Source organism: Harpia harpyja, chromosome 19 (genome assembly GCF_026419915.1).
Source record: "Harpia harpyja isolate bHarHar1 chromosome 19, bHarHar1 primary haplotype, whole genome shotgun sequence".
Lineage (NCBI taxonomy): Eukaryota > Metazoa > Chordata > Aves > Accipitriformes > Accipitridae > Harpia > Harpia harpyja.
Genome location: NC_068958.1, coordinates 19,735,370 through 19,752,975, shown reverse-complemented (window position 1 = coordinate 19,752,975; position 17,606 = coordinate 19,735,370). Strand labels below are relative to the sequence as shown.

The 17,606-nt window shown below is 56.9% G+C and overlaps 1 protein-coding gene across 6 annotated transcripts in view; it reads right to left on the bottom strand.

Moving 5' to 3' along the window:
- FOXP4 (forkhead box P4) overlaps positions 1 to 17,606 on the bottom strand; it is a 63,087-nt gene that overhangs the window by 24,198 nt on the left and 21,283 nt on the right. For 4 of the 6 annotated variants that reach the window (XM_052815416.1, XM_052815415.1, XM_052815414.1 and 1 more), the window contains exons 2-3: positions 15,527 to 15,746; positions 6,464 to 6,553 (exon numbers count right to left, since the gene is read on the bottom strand). In XM_052815416.1, coding sequence (XP_052671376.1) covers positions 6,464 to 6,553; positions 15,527 to 15,730 — 294 coding nt within the window. In that variant the 5' untranslated portion in view covers positions 15,731 to 15,746. Of the gene's footprint in view, positions 1 to 1,276; positions 1,572 to 6,463; positions 6,554 to 15,526; positions 15,747 to 17,606 lie in introns of those variants that run through there. The other 2 variants (XM_052815418.1, XM_052815419.1) reach the window with 2 other exon arrangements.

Genomic DNA, 17,606 nt, shown 5'->3' with positions numbered 1-17,606 from the left:
TCCATTTCTCGCCCAGCGGACTGACACCCTGTCAAGAGCAAAGAGAATTGCCAGAGGTTTTGACAACACTAATTGCCCCTATAATCTAAAAACACAAAGGAGAGGCGATTAGTCGAGAGGGCCCCAGCTCTCGATCCGACACGAGGTTTTCACAATGTTACAAGAAAACAAAAGCGACGCTTTTTAGAGTTTGATGGCTGCTAACAAAAGCAGAATTATATTTTCATACAACCTTTGTCTGCATTAAATGGTTTTTTCTTCCGTGCTTGGATGTGGAGCTGACACGGGGAAACGGTGGCAGCTTCACGAGGGGGCGAGGTGTGAACACAGCAAACTGGTGCCGGTTCTTGCGAGGGGCATCCAGGCTTTGCCGCCTCCCCGAACCCTGGCGGATGCCGAAGCCGCACGAAGAATTTCCCCCCCCCCCCGGCGTGGAAAACATCCCCCTCCCGGCTAAGGTTTCCAGGGAGGGCAGGAACTTTCTTTAGTAAAAGGGGAAATTCCCATTTACAGTAAGTTTTGCTCCCGCCGTGGCCATTCATCACGCGCGCCGGTGCCGGGTGCCGGGCAGGCTGCGGCGCTGCTGCCGGCGGCTGACTCGACCCCGGCACGGGGCAGCAAACCGTGGTGCCGCGGTTCTCGGCCCCGGGGCTCCGGTGACAGCCCCGGCTGCCTCTGTCAGGGATGGTGACGGCTGCTGCCTCAGCAAAACGAGACGGGGATGAAAAACGTCCACCCCTGGCCCAGCCGAGAGCCCCGCGGTGGCACTCGCCGGCAGCTGATCTGCTAACGGGGAGGGGGACGGCACGGTGCGGCCCCCCTGGGACACCGAGGAGCGGGGGTCAGCCACGGCACTCGGCCATCGCCGGTGCGCAAGCTTCCCCGCGGCAGGGGACGAGGCCAGCCTGGCGTCCCCGGATAACATGGAACGGGGGCTTTGGGCAACGGTCACCTCAAAAGCTCGGATCCGGGCGGTCACGGCGGTCAACAGCGCAAGGGAGAGCCAAAGGGCGCCGAGCAGAGCGGCGCAGGCCGGGTACGAGGGGTTAGCTGCACCCAGCTGCCTCCTCTCCATCCCGTCCACCCGGCGGCAAAGTCCTTCCCCAGGAGCCGGAGCAGCCGGGGACCGTCCCCGCACCCGGCGGTCGCACCGCACCCGGCAAATCCCTGGGGAAGCAGGTCCCAGCAGCCAGCCCCCGCAGCGGCGGCTGGTCCCCAGCCGACGCGTCACGAGCTGGCATCTGCCAGACACCAAGTCAGGAAGGGTTTGACTCACTCCTTGGCTGGCTGCCACTCCGCAAAACTGCTTACTAACAGCTCCGGCTGCCTCCCAGAAAGCCCCGGCGCTGCGGCTCCGACCGGCGAGCGGGATCTCGAGGGGGTGATTTTCCAGGCGGTCCCGGTTGTAATCCCTCCGTGCCAGAGGATGGGGCGGACGCGGATCATCAGGCGGCGGGTGGAAAACGAGACGGGTATTACAGGGGAAACTCGGCGCTCAGCGTAAGCGCAGAACAACTCTGCCAAAGCCGGCTGAGCGAAACAGGATTTGGCCGGGCGTAACTCAGCAGGATGGGGGAGCGATGCTTTTATTTAAATTTTTCTTAGATTTTTTTTTTTTTTACGGGAAGCGAATTGCAACTCCCAGCCACGAGGCAGAGCGCGGAAAGCCACGGCCTGACGGCCGGTCTTGGCTCTCAGCGCTGCGGGGCTGCCATCAGAGGGACGGCCGCCCTCCTGACCCCCAAGACAGCTGGCTTGGCACAGCATGGGAACCGGGACATCCCCCATCAGCCCGGGGCATATGAGCAAGCCCGCGGTTTGCTCAGCCTCAAAGCATCCCTGCACCGACCTTCACCTCCCAGCCGTGCCGTCACCCATGCCGGGAGGTTGCCGCAGGAGCTGCCACGTCCCCGGGGAGCCGGGGCCAGCAGGTCACCGCTGCTACGGGAAGGAGCATCTCTGGGTTCACACCTAAAACCACATATCCAAGCTCTCGTGCCAGGGCAGGCACGGCCCAGACCTTGTCCCCCACCCTGTCTCTGCTGTCCGGGGGGGGCTCTGGGGCCGCCAGGATGAGCAAACCTCTCCCTGTGGTGGGTGCACGCCAGCTACCTGGGGTGTTCGATGCTTCCCGCAGAGCCCAAGGCGCTGCACATCATTGTCTCTGATCTAATCTTGAGTTTTAACTCCCAATTAGAAACAACAGCAAACATGTTTGCGCTGTTTTTCTTTTTTTTTTTAAACACCCTTTTCAAATCCAAAACCAAGAGAAACAAACCAAGGAGGTTGGTGAGGGAGGCCGGGAGCCGGTAACGTAAGGGGGGAAACAACCAGCAGCTTTGGGTCTGCTGTTTTTAGGGGCATGGGATGAGCAAATCCCCCCCCAGCGCACCCGCTTCTCGCTGCTGCAGCTGGACGAGAGCAAATCTTTCACTTTGAGTCCAGCCAAAGCGCACGCAGGCAAATCCACGTGTCCCCTCCTGCGCCCAGCATCCCCGGGCGAGCTCCATGATTCAGCGGGCTCAGACCATCTGCAAGAACTTCAAATGCCTGGGGCCAGGCAGTGATGCCACTCACACCACTGTAACTCCAGCTACGGTTATATATGTCTTGATGGGTGGTACAGGGCCACCCAAACACTGCCCAGCCTCCACCCCCTCCTCCGCTCACACCACGCCGTGTCTGGACCTTACCAAGATGGGACAGGGACAACAGACCAAAACCTATCCAGGGTCAGAGGAGAAACCGAACCCAGATCTGCAAGGGAGCTCCAGCTCCACATGCCAGGCTGGGTTTTGAGGCTGTGAGGTTATTTTACGAATACTTTGAAGAGCCTTAGCACCAAAGGATTAATTGCCTTGGGTGGGGGTGGCAGGAGGAGGGCAGCAGCGCAGGGCGAGCAGGCACCACCGTAGCTGCGTGGAGGACAACCGGCCTCTGATGTTCAGCCGCACGCAAAGAAAAGGAGGAATCAATCCCCTGCGTGTTCGACCCAACGTGCGTCCTCGTTAGCACAGCGCGCCCCGCCAGGGAGGCACTAATCGCGCGTAATTGGGCTGCGAGTCACTAAAAGTTGAAAGGGAGGTGGTTGGGGGATGCTTGGCGGCGGTGGGCTGGAGAGCTTGCTGCCTGGCAGCCCCTTCCTCGGTACGGCCCTGCCGGGGCTTGGGGTGAGCTGCTGCCCCTCAGCATCACCCGGGCAGGATCCCCGGGGGGCCACGTCTCCTCCACGGGCACGGGGCGCTGGCACGGCTCATCACGCCGATGAGATCGGCAGGGATCGAAGCGACTCCTTTGCTTCCCCGTTAATCCAAAACGCCGCCGTCGTGGCGGTGGGGACGGCGCAGCAGGATGGCGGCGGAGGCTACGGGCTGGCAGAGCTGGGGGCTCTGGGAAGGAGGAGGGGGAACGGCGGGGGGGAGCGGGGATGGACGGCGGTGCTGCAAGTTCAGATGGAAAAATCTAGCGCCACGCAAGCCAAGACGGACGGGCTGCTGTATTTTTTCCTGGAGAGGGAACGCAGAAGGGCTGGTATTGATCTGTCTTCATTACCCATTTCACTCAAGTTTCAAATCAACAAAATACACTTTTCCGCTCCGCTGCCCTCCCTGCCACAGCAGACAAAAGAAAAGCAATTTCCCGCAGTTTGCTCCAAACTCCTCTCCCCTTCCCTCAGCGTCCTTCGGCCCCTCTCCTATTTTAGAAGCTTTTTAACCTCCGCAAGTTGCTCCCGCCAGAGGCTGGGAGACCCCCGGCCCCCCAAAGAGGGCACCCCGTGATTCAGCAGTGCCTCCAAGACAGAAATGCCCCAGCACCAAAAACACACGGTGCTGCCTTTCTAAACACGCTCCAGCACCTCATACCTTGGACTTTACTGGATACCGGCAGCATCTCCCCATGCCGGCAGGACCCGGGGGGGATCCACCGCCCCCGACCAGCCTCGCGCAGGGGAGGAGAGCCCTGCAGACCATCTGCAGCAAGAGTCCTCAAATGCAACACTTAGTCGGCATCTGCCAAGTTTCTAATAGTTTTAAAGTTGCGAAGAAATAAAACCATTTAAAAATGTTTCAGGGTGGGGTTTTTTTGCGGGTTTTTTTTTGATGTAGCTGTAATTCGAGTGTCAGCTGTGAGGCCCTCCACACACACCTCCAGGCATCTGGGGGGAGAGAGGGTTCACACTCCAAAAAAAACCAACCCCAAGATCCCTATTGAGCCCAGCAGCTCCTTGTTTGTTTTTAAGAGCACGCCATTGCCGACTGTCGTTAATATTCCCGCTGGCTTGGCGCCCCGTAAATGTCCCGTCCCCATCAGCAAGGGAGCTGCTCGCTGCAAACGCAAGTGCACGGTGTCGGCAAGCAGGGGGAATTTGCAGCGCTCCTGGGTGTTGGGTGCTGGGCGCGGGGGCTCCTGCTCGCTCTGCCGACGCTGGGACCCTCCTGCTCGCTTCACCTGGGACTGGGGGCCGGGAGCTGGCTGGCAGGGAGCTGTGGGAAGACCACTGAAACAGCTTCTCCCCCTGGAGCAAAATAACTCGAGCGATGTGGAAATCCAGCCCCCAACCACGGGGACTGTGGTGCAGCCGCACATCCACAGGCAAAGCCCGCGGGGGTCCGGGCCGGCACACCGAGGGCACCCCGGTTGGCAAAGGCTGCAATGAACCCCCCGGTCCTGCCGTGCTCCCCCCGTCCTCCCTAGCCAGGGGCTGCTGCAGCCTTTCTCCTCCTCCTCCAGCCGTCCTGGCCAGTCTCATCCACACCACTCTGCCGTTAGATAAACTTCCTTTCAAAGGAGTCTGCTTAATCCTCTATCTCCCCTTGGTCAGATCCCGCTCCAGCTGCCGGCAGGGCTGGTGGGGCCGGTGGGGGGGGGAGGAAGAGGCCGGTCGCTGCTGAGTTATGAGCTATTTCTGACTCACGTCTACAACTTTCACAAGTCCTTTTGCAACACAAAAAGGGAGGAGGGGAGAGGAAGGCAGATCCAGTTCACTCCGGCAAAGCCACCGGCCAGATGGGCAGGGAGGGGAGGCGAGAGAAAGCGGCAGAGAAGGGGGGAACGGGATGTTAAGCGAGCGGAGAGCGAGCGAAGCGCGTGTGCATTGCAGCCAGGGGAAGCAGCGGAGAGAGCAGCGAGGGATAGGCAGGAGAAGAAGTGCAGGCAGGAGAAGTGCAGGCAGGAGAAGTGCAGGCAGGAGAAGTGCAGGCAGGAGAAGCACGGCCAGGGACAAGCACACGCAGAGGGGAGCGAGGTGCCGGTTACCGGAATCTGACTTCACCCTCGCTGCCTTTGTCCTTCGCAGACATTTTCCATGCAGTGACTGCATTTCCTTCCTGCAAGCGCCACTGGAAAAAGCCGCCTGTTTGTGCCGCAGAAGCCCTGACTAATTCCCGCTGCTCGTACCCTGCTGCTACTTCCCAACCTGGTGGGGCAGCCGGGGGGCTCCGGGCTTCCCCGGCCCCCGTGAGCCCACCCCGGTACTGGCAGCACCGGGATGGCCCTTGCTGTCGGCCGAGGTTCAGCCGTGCCCCGGCCGTGGGGCTCGCCAAGCCGGGAGAGGAGCCGGCGATTGCCCGTCCCAGCCCCGGCTCTTGCCATGCTGCCGTGCTGGCTCAGCCTGGCATAGGCAGGACCTCCAGCTCTGAGAGCGCTTGTGCTAATTACTTTCCTTTGTTAATTAAACCCACGTGGCTCTAATAAGGTAACCTGCTGTTCTCCGATAAATTTAATTAGCCTGAAGGGAGAGCCCCTCTGCACAGCTATTTAAATTGTCACTTTCCATCGCTTGGGCTTTGCTTCTTTCTGCCTCCCCCTCTCTCCAGGTTCACATCCCTCTTCTGCCCCTTTCCTTTGGGGGAAGAGGGCAGCAGGGGTGCAAAGGGGAGGTCCCCCCCTCCCCTACGGGAGCAGGATGCCACCCAAGGGTGCTGCGCTCACCCAAAGCCACATTTTCCTGCCAGTGCCACAAAAACCCCACCCAAGCTGGGCTTTTGTCCCATCCCAGTGGCTGTTCCACGCTGGAGGACCTGGCCTGGCTCCAGCCCCAAAGGACTATCCCTTATCCAGTCTCTACACCCAGCTCACAGCACCCGGCATCAATCCTGGGGTGCTCGGGGTGGAAAACTCGGCACTTCCCTATCCGAAATGCTGTCCCAAGGTACGGTGGCACACGATAGCCTTCTGTCCCCGGTCCTTGCCCCACCTGGAGCCATCCTTTGCCTTGCATCGCCCTTTCCCACCATGTCAGCACACAATGGAGACCACCACCCCTCTCCCCAAAAAAACCCCAACAAATTTCTGGAGGTTTCCAGGGTATTTAACTCTCAGGGGGCTCCTGGTGTGCTTCAGCCACCCCAAGGACGGAGGCGACGTGTGTTTGCACGCGCATTTTCCCACAGCGTCAGTTTGCAGCCGAGCCCTTCCCGAAAAGGGGGTGATGGGGGGACACACACACGTCCTCGGGGCTCACCTGCACCGCCGGCTGCTTGCCCTCATTGCTGCTGGGGGAGCTCAGCCCCGTGGCCTGCTGCAGCAGGAACTGGCGTGCCACCTGGAGAGCCTGCAAAAGAGACACAGCAGGGTGGGCAGGAGGAAGGATGCCCTCTTCTTCCTCCCTCCTCCGGGCACGCTCCCCCTCCAGCTCCCCAGAGCAGCGCCCGGACGCGGGGCCGGCCGGACTGGTTCTCCGCGGGTTCGATCCATGGGGTGCGAGGGATACACGAGGAGGGCGGTGCTCCCCCACGCTCCCTCCTGCCGCACCAGTATGACCAGTACATCCCATTACAGACCACCGCTCTCCAACCCCCCTGGAGCCACGGAGGGCCATGAGGACCCGGGGGCAATCCTATCCTCTTCCAAAAACCCCTACCCCATCTTCAGCAAGTCACCAGGTCCAGCATCTTTGTGCTTCTGGCAGGTTTTCACACGGGTTATCCCCAGCCTCGGCACAGGCGTCTCCTGGCTAGGCACAACCAGCACCCGACCGAAGGTCCGGCGGAGGGGCCGGCTCCCGGCTGATTTATTCCACCCTTGCATGGAGCCACCACTACATTTCTGCTGCAGCTGACATCCCTTGTGTCTAAAGCTACCGTGTATATTTAATTTTACATCTGATTGTCACGCTGGAGCACCAAAAAGTCCCAGATTCAGTCAGGCCAAGAGCAGGATTACACCCTAAATTAATAATCCACAAATGCATCCGCACAGAGTTTATGGTGATGCAGGAGTTTAGCAACTCACCCAAGTGACCAGGATGAAACCTGCTTATTTTTATGGGTGTTTGCCTAGAAAGAGTTATGGGTTTCCTTAACTTGTTTGCAGGGATGAAGGTGTCTGGCTGGGAAGTCACGCAACAGGCAAAAAAGGGAGAAACCAAAATAAATTGATAAAAAACACTTGTGGAAACACACGCAGGCACAAGCGACTGTGAGCGAGCCCTGCACAGCAGTGTCGGCAGCTGAAGAAAGCAGGTGAAATTAAGGAAAATCCTGCAAAGAGACAAGAAGGACAGAGGAGCAAGTGCGAGCCGGCAGGAGAGCCGGCTGGTCACCGGCGAGCACGGCCGAGGGCGAGCTCCGGTGTGTGTGCAAGCCGAGAAAAGGAGCTTCATTCAGGAGCTGGGAGCCAGAAGAGGGAATAAAGCCCTAACGAAAACAACCCTGCGGTACCCGGCTGCTGCTCCAAGACCCGCTTCCTCGTACACTCCTTATTTTTGCTTTTAAAGAATTTTTTTTTTTTTGGGGGGTACATTTCTCAACAACCAAGTCATTGTAGCCCTGCCTGCAGGACAGGTTTGCATTAGGGCCCGGCATGGGGTCAGAGCCTGGCTCGGCGGTGCCGCCAGCAGCACACGGGTTCCCCCGGCTGTCATCACCCCGGCTGTAAATCACTGCCCCGGCTTCCAGGAGGCAGCCGCATGCCCCGAGAAAGGGCCGCTTGTTAATTCTCTGCATTTCCAGCTATAAAGAAGAAAGCCCCCAGCCCGTGCGCTGCCTCTCCATCCCTCCGTGCCAAATCCGCTTGCAAACCGGAGAGGCATCACCCACAGCGTGGATGCACCTTAATACATCGCTCCAGTCCATTCACTATTTATTTAACCTCTGCGAACCAAGGAGCACCCACAGCACCCTTAAACAGTTGCTCAATGGAGCATCCGTGAAGACTCATTACCTGCGTTTCAATCAAAAGGTCCCATTTCGTGCTCCTCTCCGCAGGGGTTGCTCAGGAAGAGCGTAGGGGATAGATTTAGAGCAAAGGATGTCTGAGCTCTGCCACCACTGTTTTTTGTGTGAATAAAAGCCTTCTGACACGCTCCTTGCACATGGACAGGCGTTAGAAGTGCATTTGTAAAATGAGAGGTAATTTTAAAGTTGCTGCCGAAGCCAGAGGCTGTGTCCAGAGGGTTTAGCAGACAGAGCCTTGCCTATTTTATTCACAAAAATATCGTTTCCGAGCAAGGGACCCAAACCCAACAGCTGTGCCCCAGATGCAGCACAGGACACCCTCTGCCCTGCCCAGCTGTGTTTGTCACCATGCACGTGCCCCGAAAAAGTCAAAAGCCCAGGAGTTTCAAAAGCCTCTGGGATCCTAACATTACCCTCCCATGACGAATTGCCAGGGCTGCACCCCTGGGTGCACCCAGGAGCAGACAGAGCCCGGTGCACCCAGCGTGGGTGCACCCAGAGCTGCCCCAAGCCCACTGCCTCTTCCCGAGCATCCTTGGCCGGCTGCTGGGGATGCTGAAAAACTGCATGACCACTGACTTGCAAACTCAATTTATCCAAACGATTAAAAAATAAAATCCATGAGGACAAACATGGCAATTTGCTGCTGGGAATCACTGATGGTATGAACCCGTGGTCCAAGTCCCAGAGCCGACGCAGCCCCAGCGCAAGGCACGCTCCTCTGCGGGCATGTTATTTCCCTGTTATTAACAGTAATAGATGTGCATCGGTAATGTGAACACAAAAAACATGTGACAGTTATGACAGCTCAAGGTCTGATATTTTAATTACTTTTTGAAATGAAAACAGTAATTCCAGTTAAAAGCCAAGGGTGGAGGAATTCAATCGACGGCTGCTCAGCACCAGCGTGCAGCAGAGCCAGCAGGTCCAAGGCACCCACCTGAGGATGGGTGCCGGACCACTGGCTGCATCCCGCATGCGCACACCAGCTGCCCAAGCTTCATCTATTTTTCCACGTGTCCGTTTGACAGAGGTTTGCATGGATTTGGTTTCTCCATCTGCACCACGTGAGATTCCTCCGGTTGTTTGTAAAGACCATCTCACAGAGGTGATCCGGTGAGGCAGGTCCCTGCCCCAGCCCAACAAAAATCAGTGCAGCAGGTACGGAAAATACAGCAGAGGGGAAAAAACTGAACAGACATAATGCCAGCACCCAGGCAAAGCACTAGGCAGGACTTCTCCCGCAATCTCTCTTTCTAAATCCAAAAACTGGCTGGCCCGCGGGTGCCACCGAGTCCCCAGCGCCCGGCTGGCTCAGCCTGCCGCTGGCCGCCCACCCCGCGCCGCCTCTCAGGGGGGAATTTAATTCACTCCCTGCTGGCTCTCTCACTTTGTTGTGCTCTGAAGCACGAAATTACAAGATTTACAGGAAAAAAAATGACATGGCCTTACAATTGCACACAGGGGCCTCCCCGCCAGCGCCCCGGAGCTGCCCCCTCCCTCCCTCCCCGCCACCCAGCAGCGATTTCCACTTAAGCCTAAATTCAGCTCAGCCTGCAAACGAAGGATGCTCTGGCTGGCAGTGCCCGGAGTCTGCAAACCTGTTGCACGGCTGCACAAGGCAGGCGGAGTCCCAAGAATTGAATTTCAGGATGCAGAGCCCCGCGTTATCTGCATTTGTTACCCCCACCCCATAGGGCAGGAGGAGCAGCTCAGGTGCTGGGGGGGATAAAGCCTTTCTGTAGGGATGAAGGTGTCACCCACAACCGCTCCTTAGGGCTGAGGAGACGTGAAAGCAGAAGGAAAAAAGTCTCCCCATAGGAATGGATGGGCTTTTACCTTCTGGCTCTGTGAACCGGAAAAAAAAAAGATTTAAAAAAAAAAATGTATCCTGCTGCATAGTGTTATTCAAGAGTCATTAGCATGTTACCCGTAATTAGGAACGAATGGGTTGTGTCAAATTCATCATGCTCCTGGATGGCTCCCTTTGATCAGCAAATTATCCCATAAAAAAAGTTTGTAATGTCTCAGACACTTACATCAGCATCTGATGCAGTTTGGCTTTGCCCTCCGCAAGAGCAGCAGCAGCAACACGTTTCAGGGCTGAGGAAGAGGATGGTGACCCGGACTTTGCTGGGGGTGGCCCACAACTACCCCAGACTGCGCGGGGGCACCTAGCACACCAGGGTTTTGCAGGGAGAGATGAGAGATGCTGGAAGGTGTGCGCTGGGACAGGGAGGGGCTCAATATATAAACCAAGCCTGGGATTAATCCCAGGCACGGCGAAGGCTCTGTCCAGGCAGCACACCCCCTGCCAGGGCCAGCTCCGAGCTGCTCCCGCGGCAGCAGAGGTTTCCCTGCCACGGAAGGCGGCTCTCGGGGTACCCAGCCCGCGGGGATGCTCACCTCTCCCCGGAGACACCGAATCCCTCCAGTTCGCTGGAAAAACCGAGGCTGGATCCTCCCCCTGACTTCAGATACAAGCATCTCATCCTCCAGCGGGGAAGCAGCCCGTTACCCCGGCTTCCACTCAACGTAATTATCATTAATTCTTCCCCCAAAGGCTTGTGCTCCGGCCAGCGGGACTCCACACCTCCGCCCCTGTATGTGACGGAGGCATCCCAGGACGGCAGGAGGGCCAGCTTTTTGCCTGCCTTCCCCACAGCAAACACCCCGAACTTCCCTTTCTCCCACAGGGAACACCAGGTCCCATCTGGCCCCGGTGATGGAGGAGCCCGGGGAGAGGAGACAGCAGCTCCCACCCCATTTAGGGTGGCTGACTCACACTTCAGGCCCTCATCCCTGCCTGGCTGCCTTTTTCTCCTCAAAACCTGCCCGAGCGGAGCCTCTCCGAGGCCTCCCGCTGCCTGGTCAAATTAGGAAGAAATAGGTCAAGAGGTTCGGGAAAGTTTGCTGAGGATGGAGACATCCATGGGTCTCTCTAAAAGCACAAGCCCCAGCCTCCCAAAAAATCAAATGGAAAATCTTGCCCAGGGTATTTTTAAAACTACCTTATTCTACCAGGTATTTCATTTTACGAGGGTGTACTTTTTAATTATGCTCAGCGGTGCCCGGACGCTCCCGTTGCCGGAGCCAAAAGCAGCGCGCCGGCTGCCTGCCGCGCAGGGGGGAGCGGGTTCACCCGGCCCACGATGGGAACCGCTGCCCAAAAATAGCCGAGGGATTTTCCACCTGGATGGGATCAAAGCTTTGCATGGGGTTTTAACCTCCAATGAGTGAAAAGCCACCCTAAAAATGATATTAAACCAAGAATTTTGCTAGGAGGGAGGCAGAAAGAGGATCTATAAAGAGAGTCTGTATCTTCCCTTTTCCCTCCGTTCCTTTTGGAGGGTAGAAGGAGGTTGGGAAGGGATGAAAAAATGTTAAAAAAAAAATTTTTTTTACACTAACCTCATAAAAATGACATCGTCACATTCCAGAATTAGAGCTATTAAAACAACACACACAGGGATATTTTTAGATGAATATTAACGGTAAATGATGCCATATTGAGAAGCACTTCCACCCAGCCCAGCCCTGGTCTTGCTTAACCAGAACCAAATGGCTCCAAGAGATCAAAATTAACAAAAATGACACAATTCTTCACAGGAGGAAAAAAAAAAAAGCCAACGTCCTTTTTACAACCAGCTCTGTGCCTCTCTCTCTGCCCCAGCTGTTCTCCCTTTCGCTGCACATGCTAATGCTTCTGGACTTTATTCCTCCACTCTTGACTCTTCAATCCTCGCAGGCGAGGGGTTAAACCCATTTCCACTAATGAAGAACACAAGGAACAAGCTCCTGACAATCCCACCCCATGAAAAAAAAAAAAGAAAAGAAAAAAAAAAGTGAAAAAAAACCCTCCTGCATTTGTACTCAGTAAAATATGAAATATAAATCAAGGACCCTAATAGAGAGATGAGTTTCACTTAAGTGCTCCGGTCTCATTTTTATCTTAAATACCCTAATAATAGAGGATTACACAATATATTTGAGATGTGATCACATGTTTTATGGAACGGTATCTTTCCTATGGCAGAGAAGTGCCTCTCCTCCCCCATCCACACCCTTCTTTAACTACCAAAAAAGTCCGATTTGCTTCTTTTTTTAAAAAAGTCTTGGTTTTGTTTAATAACTTAACATTTCTTTGACATGTGTCTGCAATACCCTGCAATTTTTTTTTTTTTTCATAATAAAAAAAACGCCGAACAATGCCTGAGCGCCTGGATTTTCCAGATGGCTCCTCTTCCATGGGATTGCAAGTTGGAAAGAGCTACCGTGCAGCCGCCGGGCTCGGGGACTTTCCCCACGATTCCCCCAGAACATCCCTGCTCCGAGCACCTCCAGGCTTTCACCTCCCACCCCCTGAACCCCAAAAGCTGCAACGACCCCCGAGACCCAGCCTCTCTGCACCCCACAGCTTTAAACCCCAGCTCCGGGATAAGACTTGGCGAGCTGGGAATTTTTTGCAGGAATTCAACTGGGAGAAACCCAAAGCGTCGGAGAGCAGCGCCCATTCGGCACGCAGCCCTGTACGATGCCCACCCGTGGGTCTCCCCTGACCCCCCCCTGCCCCTCTGGGGTGCAGCCCCGCACCCCGATACCCAAGCCGGAGCATCCTTCATCCTTCTCCCATCGCAGGGATGCGACACCCCCATCACCCCCACCGTTCCCGCTTCCTGCCCAGCCTTCCGAGGATTACCGGGAAGGGGGTGGGGGGCCCTGGCGTGGCGGGGGGGCGAGGGGCCAGCCCCCACATTAAAAACTCATTAATGCGCAAAGGCGGCAGGGCCCTTTGGAGCCCAGTTCGAGGATGTCAGCGCGCTGGAGGTCTCGCCACGTTCCCACAGCAACGGCGGTGGGAGACCCCGGCCGGCGGGCAGCCCTCCCATGCCCCCGGCCGACCTCTCCCCTCCGCCAACCCCGGCACAATGCGGGCGCGCGCTATTCAAGCTTTTCAGCCGAATCCCGCCATTGAAATCCAAGGATTTAACCTGAACGCCAGCCCCTGGGCTGGAGGGAAGAGGGAGGGAGGGAGGAGAGGGGGATGCCCTTTCCCCACCCCATCCCACTGGGCTCCCACTCTTCCTCCAGACTCTCCGGACCGCAGGATGCTCTGAAGTCGCATGGATCGGGGTGGACAGCCGGACCAGGCGCGGCTGAGGACGGTGACAGAAAGCTGTGCTCCGCGGTGGAGCAGAGCCCGCGCCGCGGCTGGCAGCCCCTGTCCTGGCAAAGCCGGGCTGGTGCAGCCGGACATCCGTGTCCTCTTGCTCCAGGGACTCCCCAGAGGCCATAAAACAGCTTCAGGGGTTCCCCGAGCACCCTACAATATATACACCTCCCCTCAAACTCCCACCCAGGACACTTACCTCCGGGCAGCATCCTCAAGAGAGGAGTTTTAACCTGAGAAGTCCCTGCAAACCAACCCCAGGGCTGTCTGGGTTCACCCGTTCAAAAGGGTGAAAGCAGAGAGACCGCAGGCACCAAAGAAGGTCAAAACCAGCTCGTTTCGCCAAAAGGTGCAAAACCAGCCGAAAACGAGGGCAGAGCACGTGCTCCCAGGGAGCTGCATCGCCCAAGCAAACCCCTACGGACATGGAGTTTTAAGTCACCGGTGGCCCTTCAAGCTCGGGTTGGGTGGTTGAGCGGTGGGTTTCCACCCCTCCAGGCTTCCTAACATTTCCTGGGGATTTCATATAGTTAAATAAGAATAAGGATTGAGTGTCAGCATTTCAGGAGCTGCGGCGGAGCCAGGACGGAGGAGCTGTCAGACGGGAATAGCCCAGTGGTCCGAGAGCCTGCCTGCGACAAGGGGCGAATGCTGGATGCTCCCGAGGATGGTGTAAAGCCTTCATAAAGCACCTAATTGTGCAAAACTCTATATATGGGGACATTTATTCCTGACCCCAGCTGGTGCTCAGCCTGTTTCCTGAAGCATGAAGATTGATAGTCCTCGGGATGTTTTTTTTTTTTCCTCCCCCCAAGGTGCTGTCATTGCAGATGTCATTTGTTTTTGGAAGTTTACCAAACCCTCTGCCTTAATAATTCCACGTGCCAGCAAGTTTCCCAGGGTAATTACACCGGGAATCCGAAAGAAGAAATGCAAAAGGGTGAAATTAAACATCGGCTGTGCTTTGGGCAGGGCAGGATTTACCAGGTGAGCTCAGGGAGCAGCATCCACGGGGATGAGCCAACAGCAGCAGTGCTCTGCGTCGCGAAAGCCCCTTTTTCCCTTATTTTCCGGAGGAAATAACCCCGTTTTACAACCATGCTGCCCACCCTCCGATTTGCACAGTTTTGGCCGTGCAGGAACAAGCATCTCCTATTCACCCCTGGCTCCGGCTGCCGCTCAGTGAAATTCGGGGCCGCCCTCGGCGTGGGGAGGGGAGCGAGCGGCAGCTCCTTCGGCAGGGGTGACTCGCAGCAGCATTACACGCATGATTACCCTTCAGATCAGGGGAACAGGGGCTTAACTGCGTGAGAAACGGCTGTTATTCAGGTAATGGATTTACAGCACTCACTACTAAAGTATCAGACACAGCAATTTTTTACAGCTTTCACGCTGGAATTTATGGCTCAGGGAGGCGATCTCCATACGAGGCAGGGATCATTGCCTTATTTAGTATCCGAGGAGGAAAATTTATGTTTTTGCCAAAGTTTGTTTTGAAAGGTAACCTGCAGGCACGCACACACGTCCCCCCCTCCCCACAGCCGCCCGGGCGTGCGTGTTGCAAGGGGAGATGTGTGCCACGCAGCTCCCGGGCACGGGCTCCCCGAGGCGCACACGCGTGTGCTCAAGGACAAAACTGTTGCATGCACGTGTCACGCTCACACGTGTTTTAGGCCACACGTGTGAAGTTAATTTTTCAGCTGAAGGCACCAGGAGCCCCAGAGAATGGGAGACCACCTCCGGTCACCCACCTGGGTGACCAAATACCGACTAAGAGAAAACCTGCTCCTTATTTTACAGCCAACAGGTCTTTGCTCTCACGGCCCTCCTCCTTTTCCTGCACCACTTTCCTCGCACCGACGGGGTACAGAGCAGGCAGGACCCCCCCCCAAAATACAGCCATCTCTGGGGCAGCAGGCACCAGCCCACGAGCTGCACGGATGGACGGGCTCCATCTCCTGAGGGATGTGCACCCCAAAGGACAGGCGCCTGCTTTTTGGGGCAGCACTCGCACCCCAACTTCAACAGGGATGACCAAGTCTAGCGCAACCCACGTCCTGGGCCAGCCCCGGAGACGCGGGGAAGGTAAATTTGGGTATTGCCCCCAAACCAAATCCTCGAAGGACCCAGTTCCATGTTGCCTTGTGCAAGGCAGGAGGAAGCGGGGCGTCCCTCCTACCTGCTGCTGCTGGAAGTGCAGGAGCTCCACGGGGCTCATCTCGCCGTTGGTCTCGCCACTCGTGGCTCCTTCGCGCCCGCCGCCCCCTCCGCCGCCGCCGCCTGCGCCGCCCCCGCCGCCATCGGGCTGGTTGCTGAGGCTGCTGACCCCGTTTTGGCTGGAGGGAGTGGACCGTATCGTCTCCGAGGCAGATTCAACCATCATGACTTGCTAGCAGGACCTGAAGGGGAGGAGGAGAGAGCAGAGGCTGAGAAAAAAAGAGTCTGAAATCCCTGGTTGGCATCCCCATCTCCGCCTGCCCCGTGCCCCATCCTCGCCCTGCGCCGGCTCCGATCCCCGCGAGGTCTGGCGGTGAGACGCAGGGATGGGATGTCAAACGCCGGCCAGTTTTAGCTGCGTTCCATTTACTCCAAAAAATAAACGTGCAGCAGCGTGAGCTGCCACGAACAGGCTGCCGGCCCTGTACAGCACTGGGGCAAAGCAAGTGCAACCTGTGTCCCTTAGGAAAACACCACGTTTTCAGCTTTCTCCCAGTCTGATGTAAGACACAAAACCCCAGGACCCGGGCATTTTTCACAGAATCCCAAGATATTTCATTTTCAGACGCTGGAGACAGCAAAGCTGAAGTTTCAGCGAGGCTGCACACCAAGCATGTGGAGCCTGCACCACATATTTCACCGTGAAAATCTCAACAAAGTTGACACTTTTCCACAAAGCGCTTCACCTCCCAGCGAACCAGCACTTCCCAGCAGGAAAAACCACCCGGCAGAAAGTCTGCCGCCAGGTCGAGGAAGCCCAAAGGTACCGCGGAGCTGGGATGCAGCAAAACGAGAGCACGGTGGCACCCCAGAAAACATCACTCAGAAAATCCTCCCTTTCTCACGGATGCCTCCATGCACCCCCCGCTCCTGCTGTACCCCTCGGATGCCCTTGAAGAACCAAGCTGGGTGCTTCGCCCTTCAATGCAGAACGCAGGGGCCACATTTTCAGCCCCGCACGAGCCCCTGGCAGCCGCGGTTTGAAGCTCTTGCACTTCATTTCATGCAATTACAGGCTTCCCTCTCGCAAGGCAACAGCGCAACACTTTGCCTCTGTGGATGGGTTTTATTCCTGTAAACTCACCCTGCCCATCACCCTGTTACACCCGGGGCACAAGGGCAGAACTGCCCGCAGCTCGCCGCTGCTCCCCGGGCCCCGGCCGCAGGGCTCGTGTTAGCAAGCGTGCCCGTGGGCGCTGCAGCAAACCCGGGAGCAGAGTTGTGGGGTGCCAGCAGCCTCACCGAATTGAGGGAAACCATCCGGCACCGGGAGAGTCACAGGCTGGAAAAGCTGCTTCCACCCCAACGCACGGCCGGCTGCACGAGAGCTAGGTGCTACGTGCATCCCTTATCCCCCCTGGTCTTAAATGCTATTTAAATTAAGGCAGATGGGCTGGGGGGACACGACTTGCGAGGAGTTACAGGGCTTGGCTTCAAAGGGATGAGACGAAGAGTCTTTGCTCAATGGGGTTTGATTAGTGGGCCGGTTGTTAGCTGTGAACCTGAGGGTCCCCTTTTCTGGGAGAAACTCCTGGATCCGGGCTGGCACGGGAGGAAACACAACCACGGCGTCCAGCATCAAACCAACACGACCACAGCATCCAGCATCAAACCAACACAACCACGGTGTCCAGCATCAAACCCCGCCGCTCCAGCCAGCAACCGCCGAGCCTCCCGGGGCCGCATCCAGCCCTGACGCACGCACAGAGCGATCAGGGGCACGAGAAGCCCCACCGGAGCCGAGGGTCTCTCCCTCCTTCCCAACACACACTCTGCTCTGTGGAAAAGCAGAGGAAACAGTTTTATCTCATTCGATCCAGCTCCTTCCCCATCGGCGGGTGCCGGAGCAGGTTTGGTGTTTGCCCACCGGCACTCGCAGCCGGCTGGCGAGTTTGAAACAGGAAGGGAATAAAGAAAGAGGGATGGGGAAAAGAAATACTGTTTCTCCCTTTTTCTTCTCTTTTTTTCCCCGTCTTCCCCCCGCCCCCCCAAAAGACAGAAAGACAAACCGCGAACAACATAATTGCTGAAATGTGGCGTGT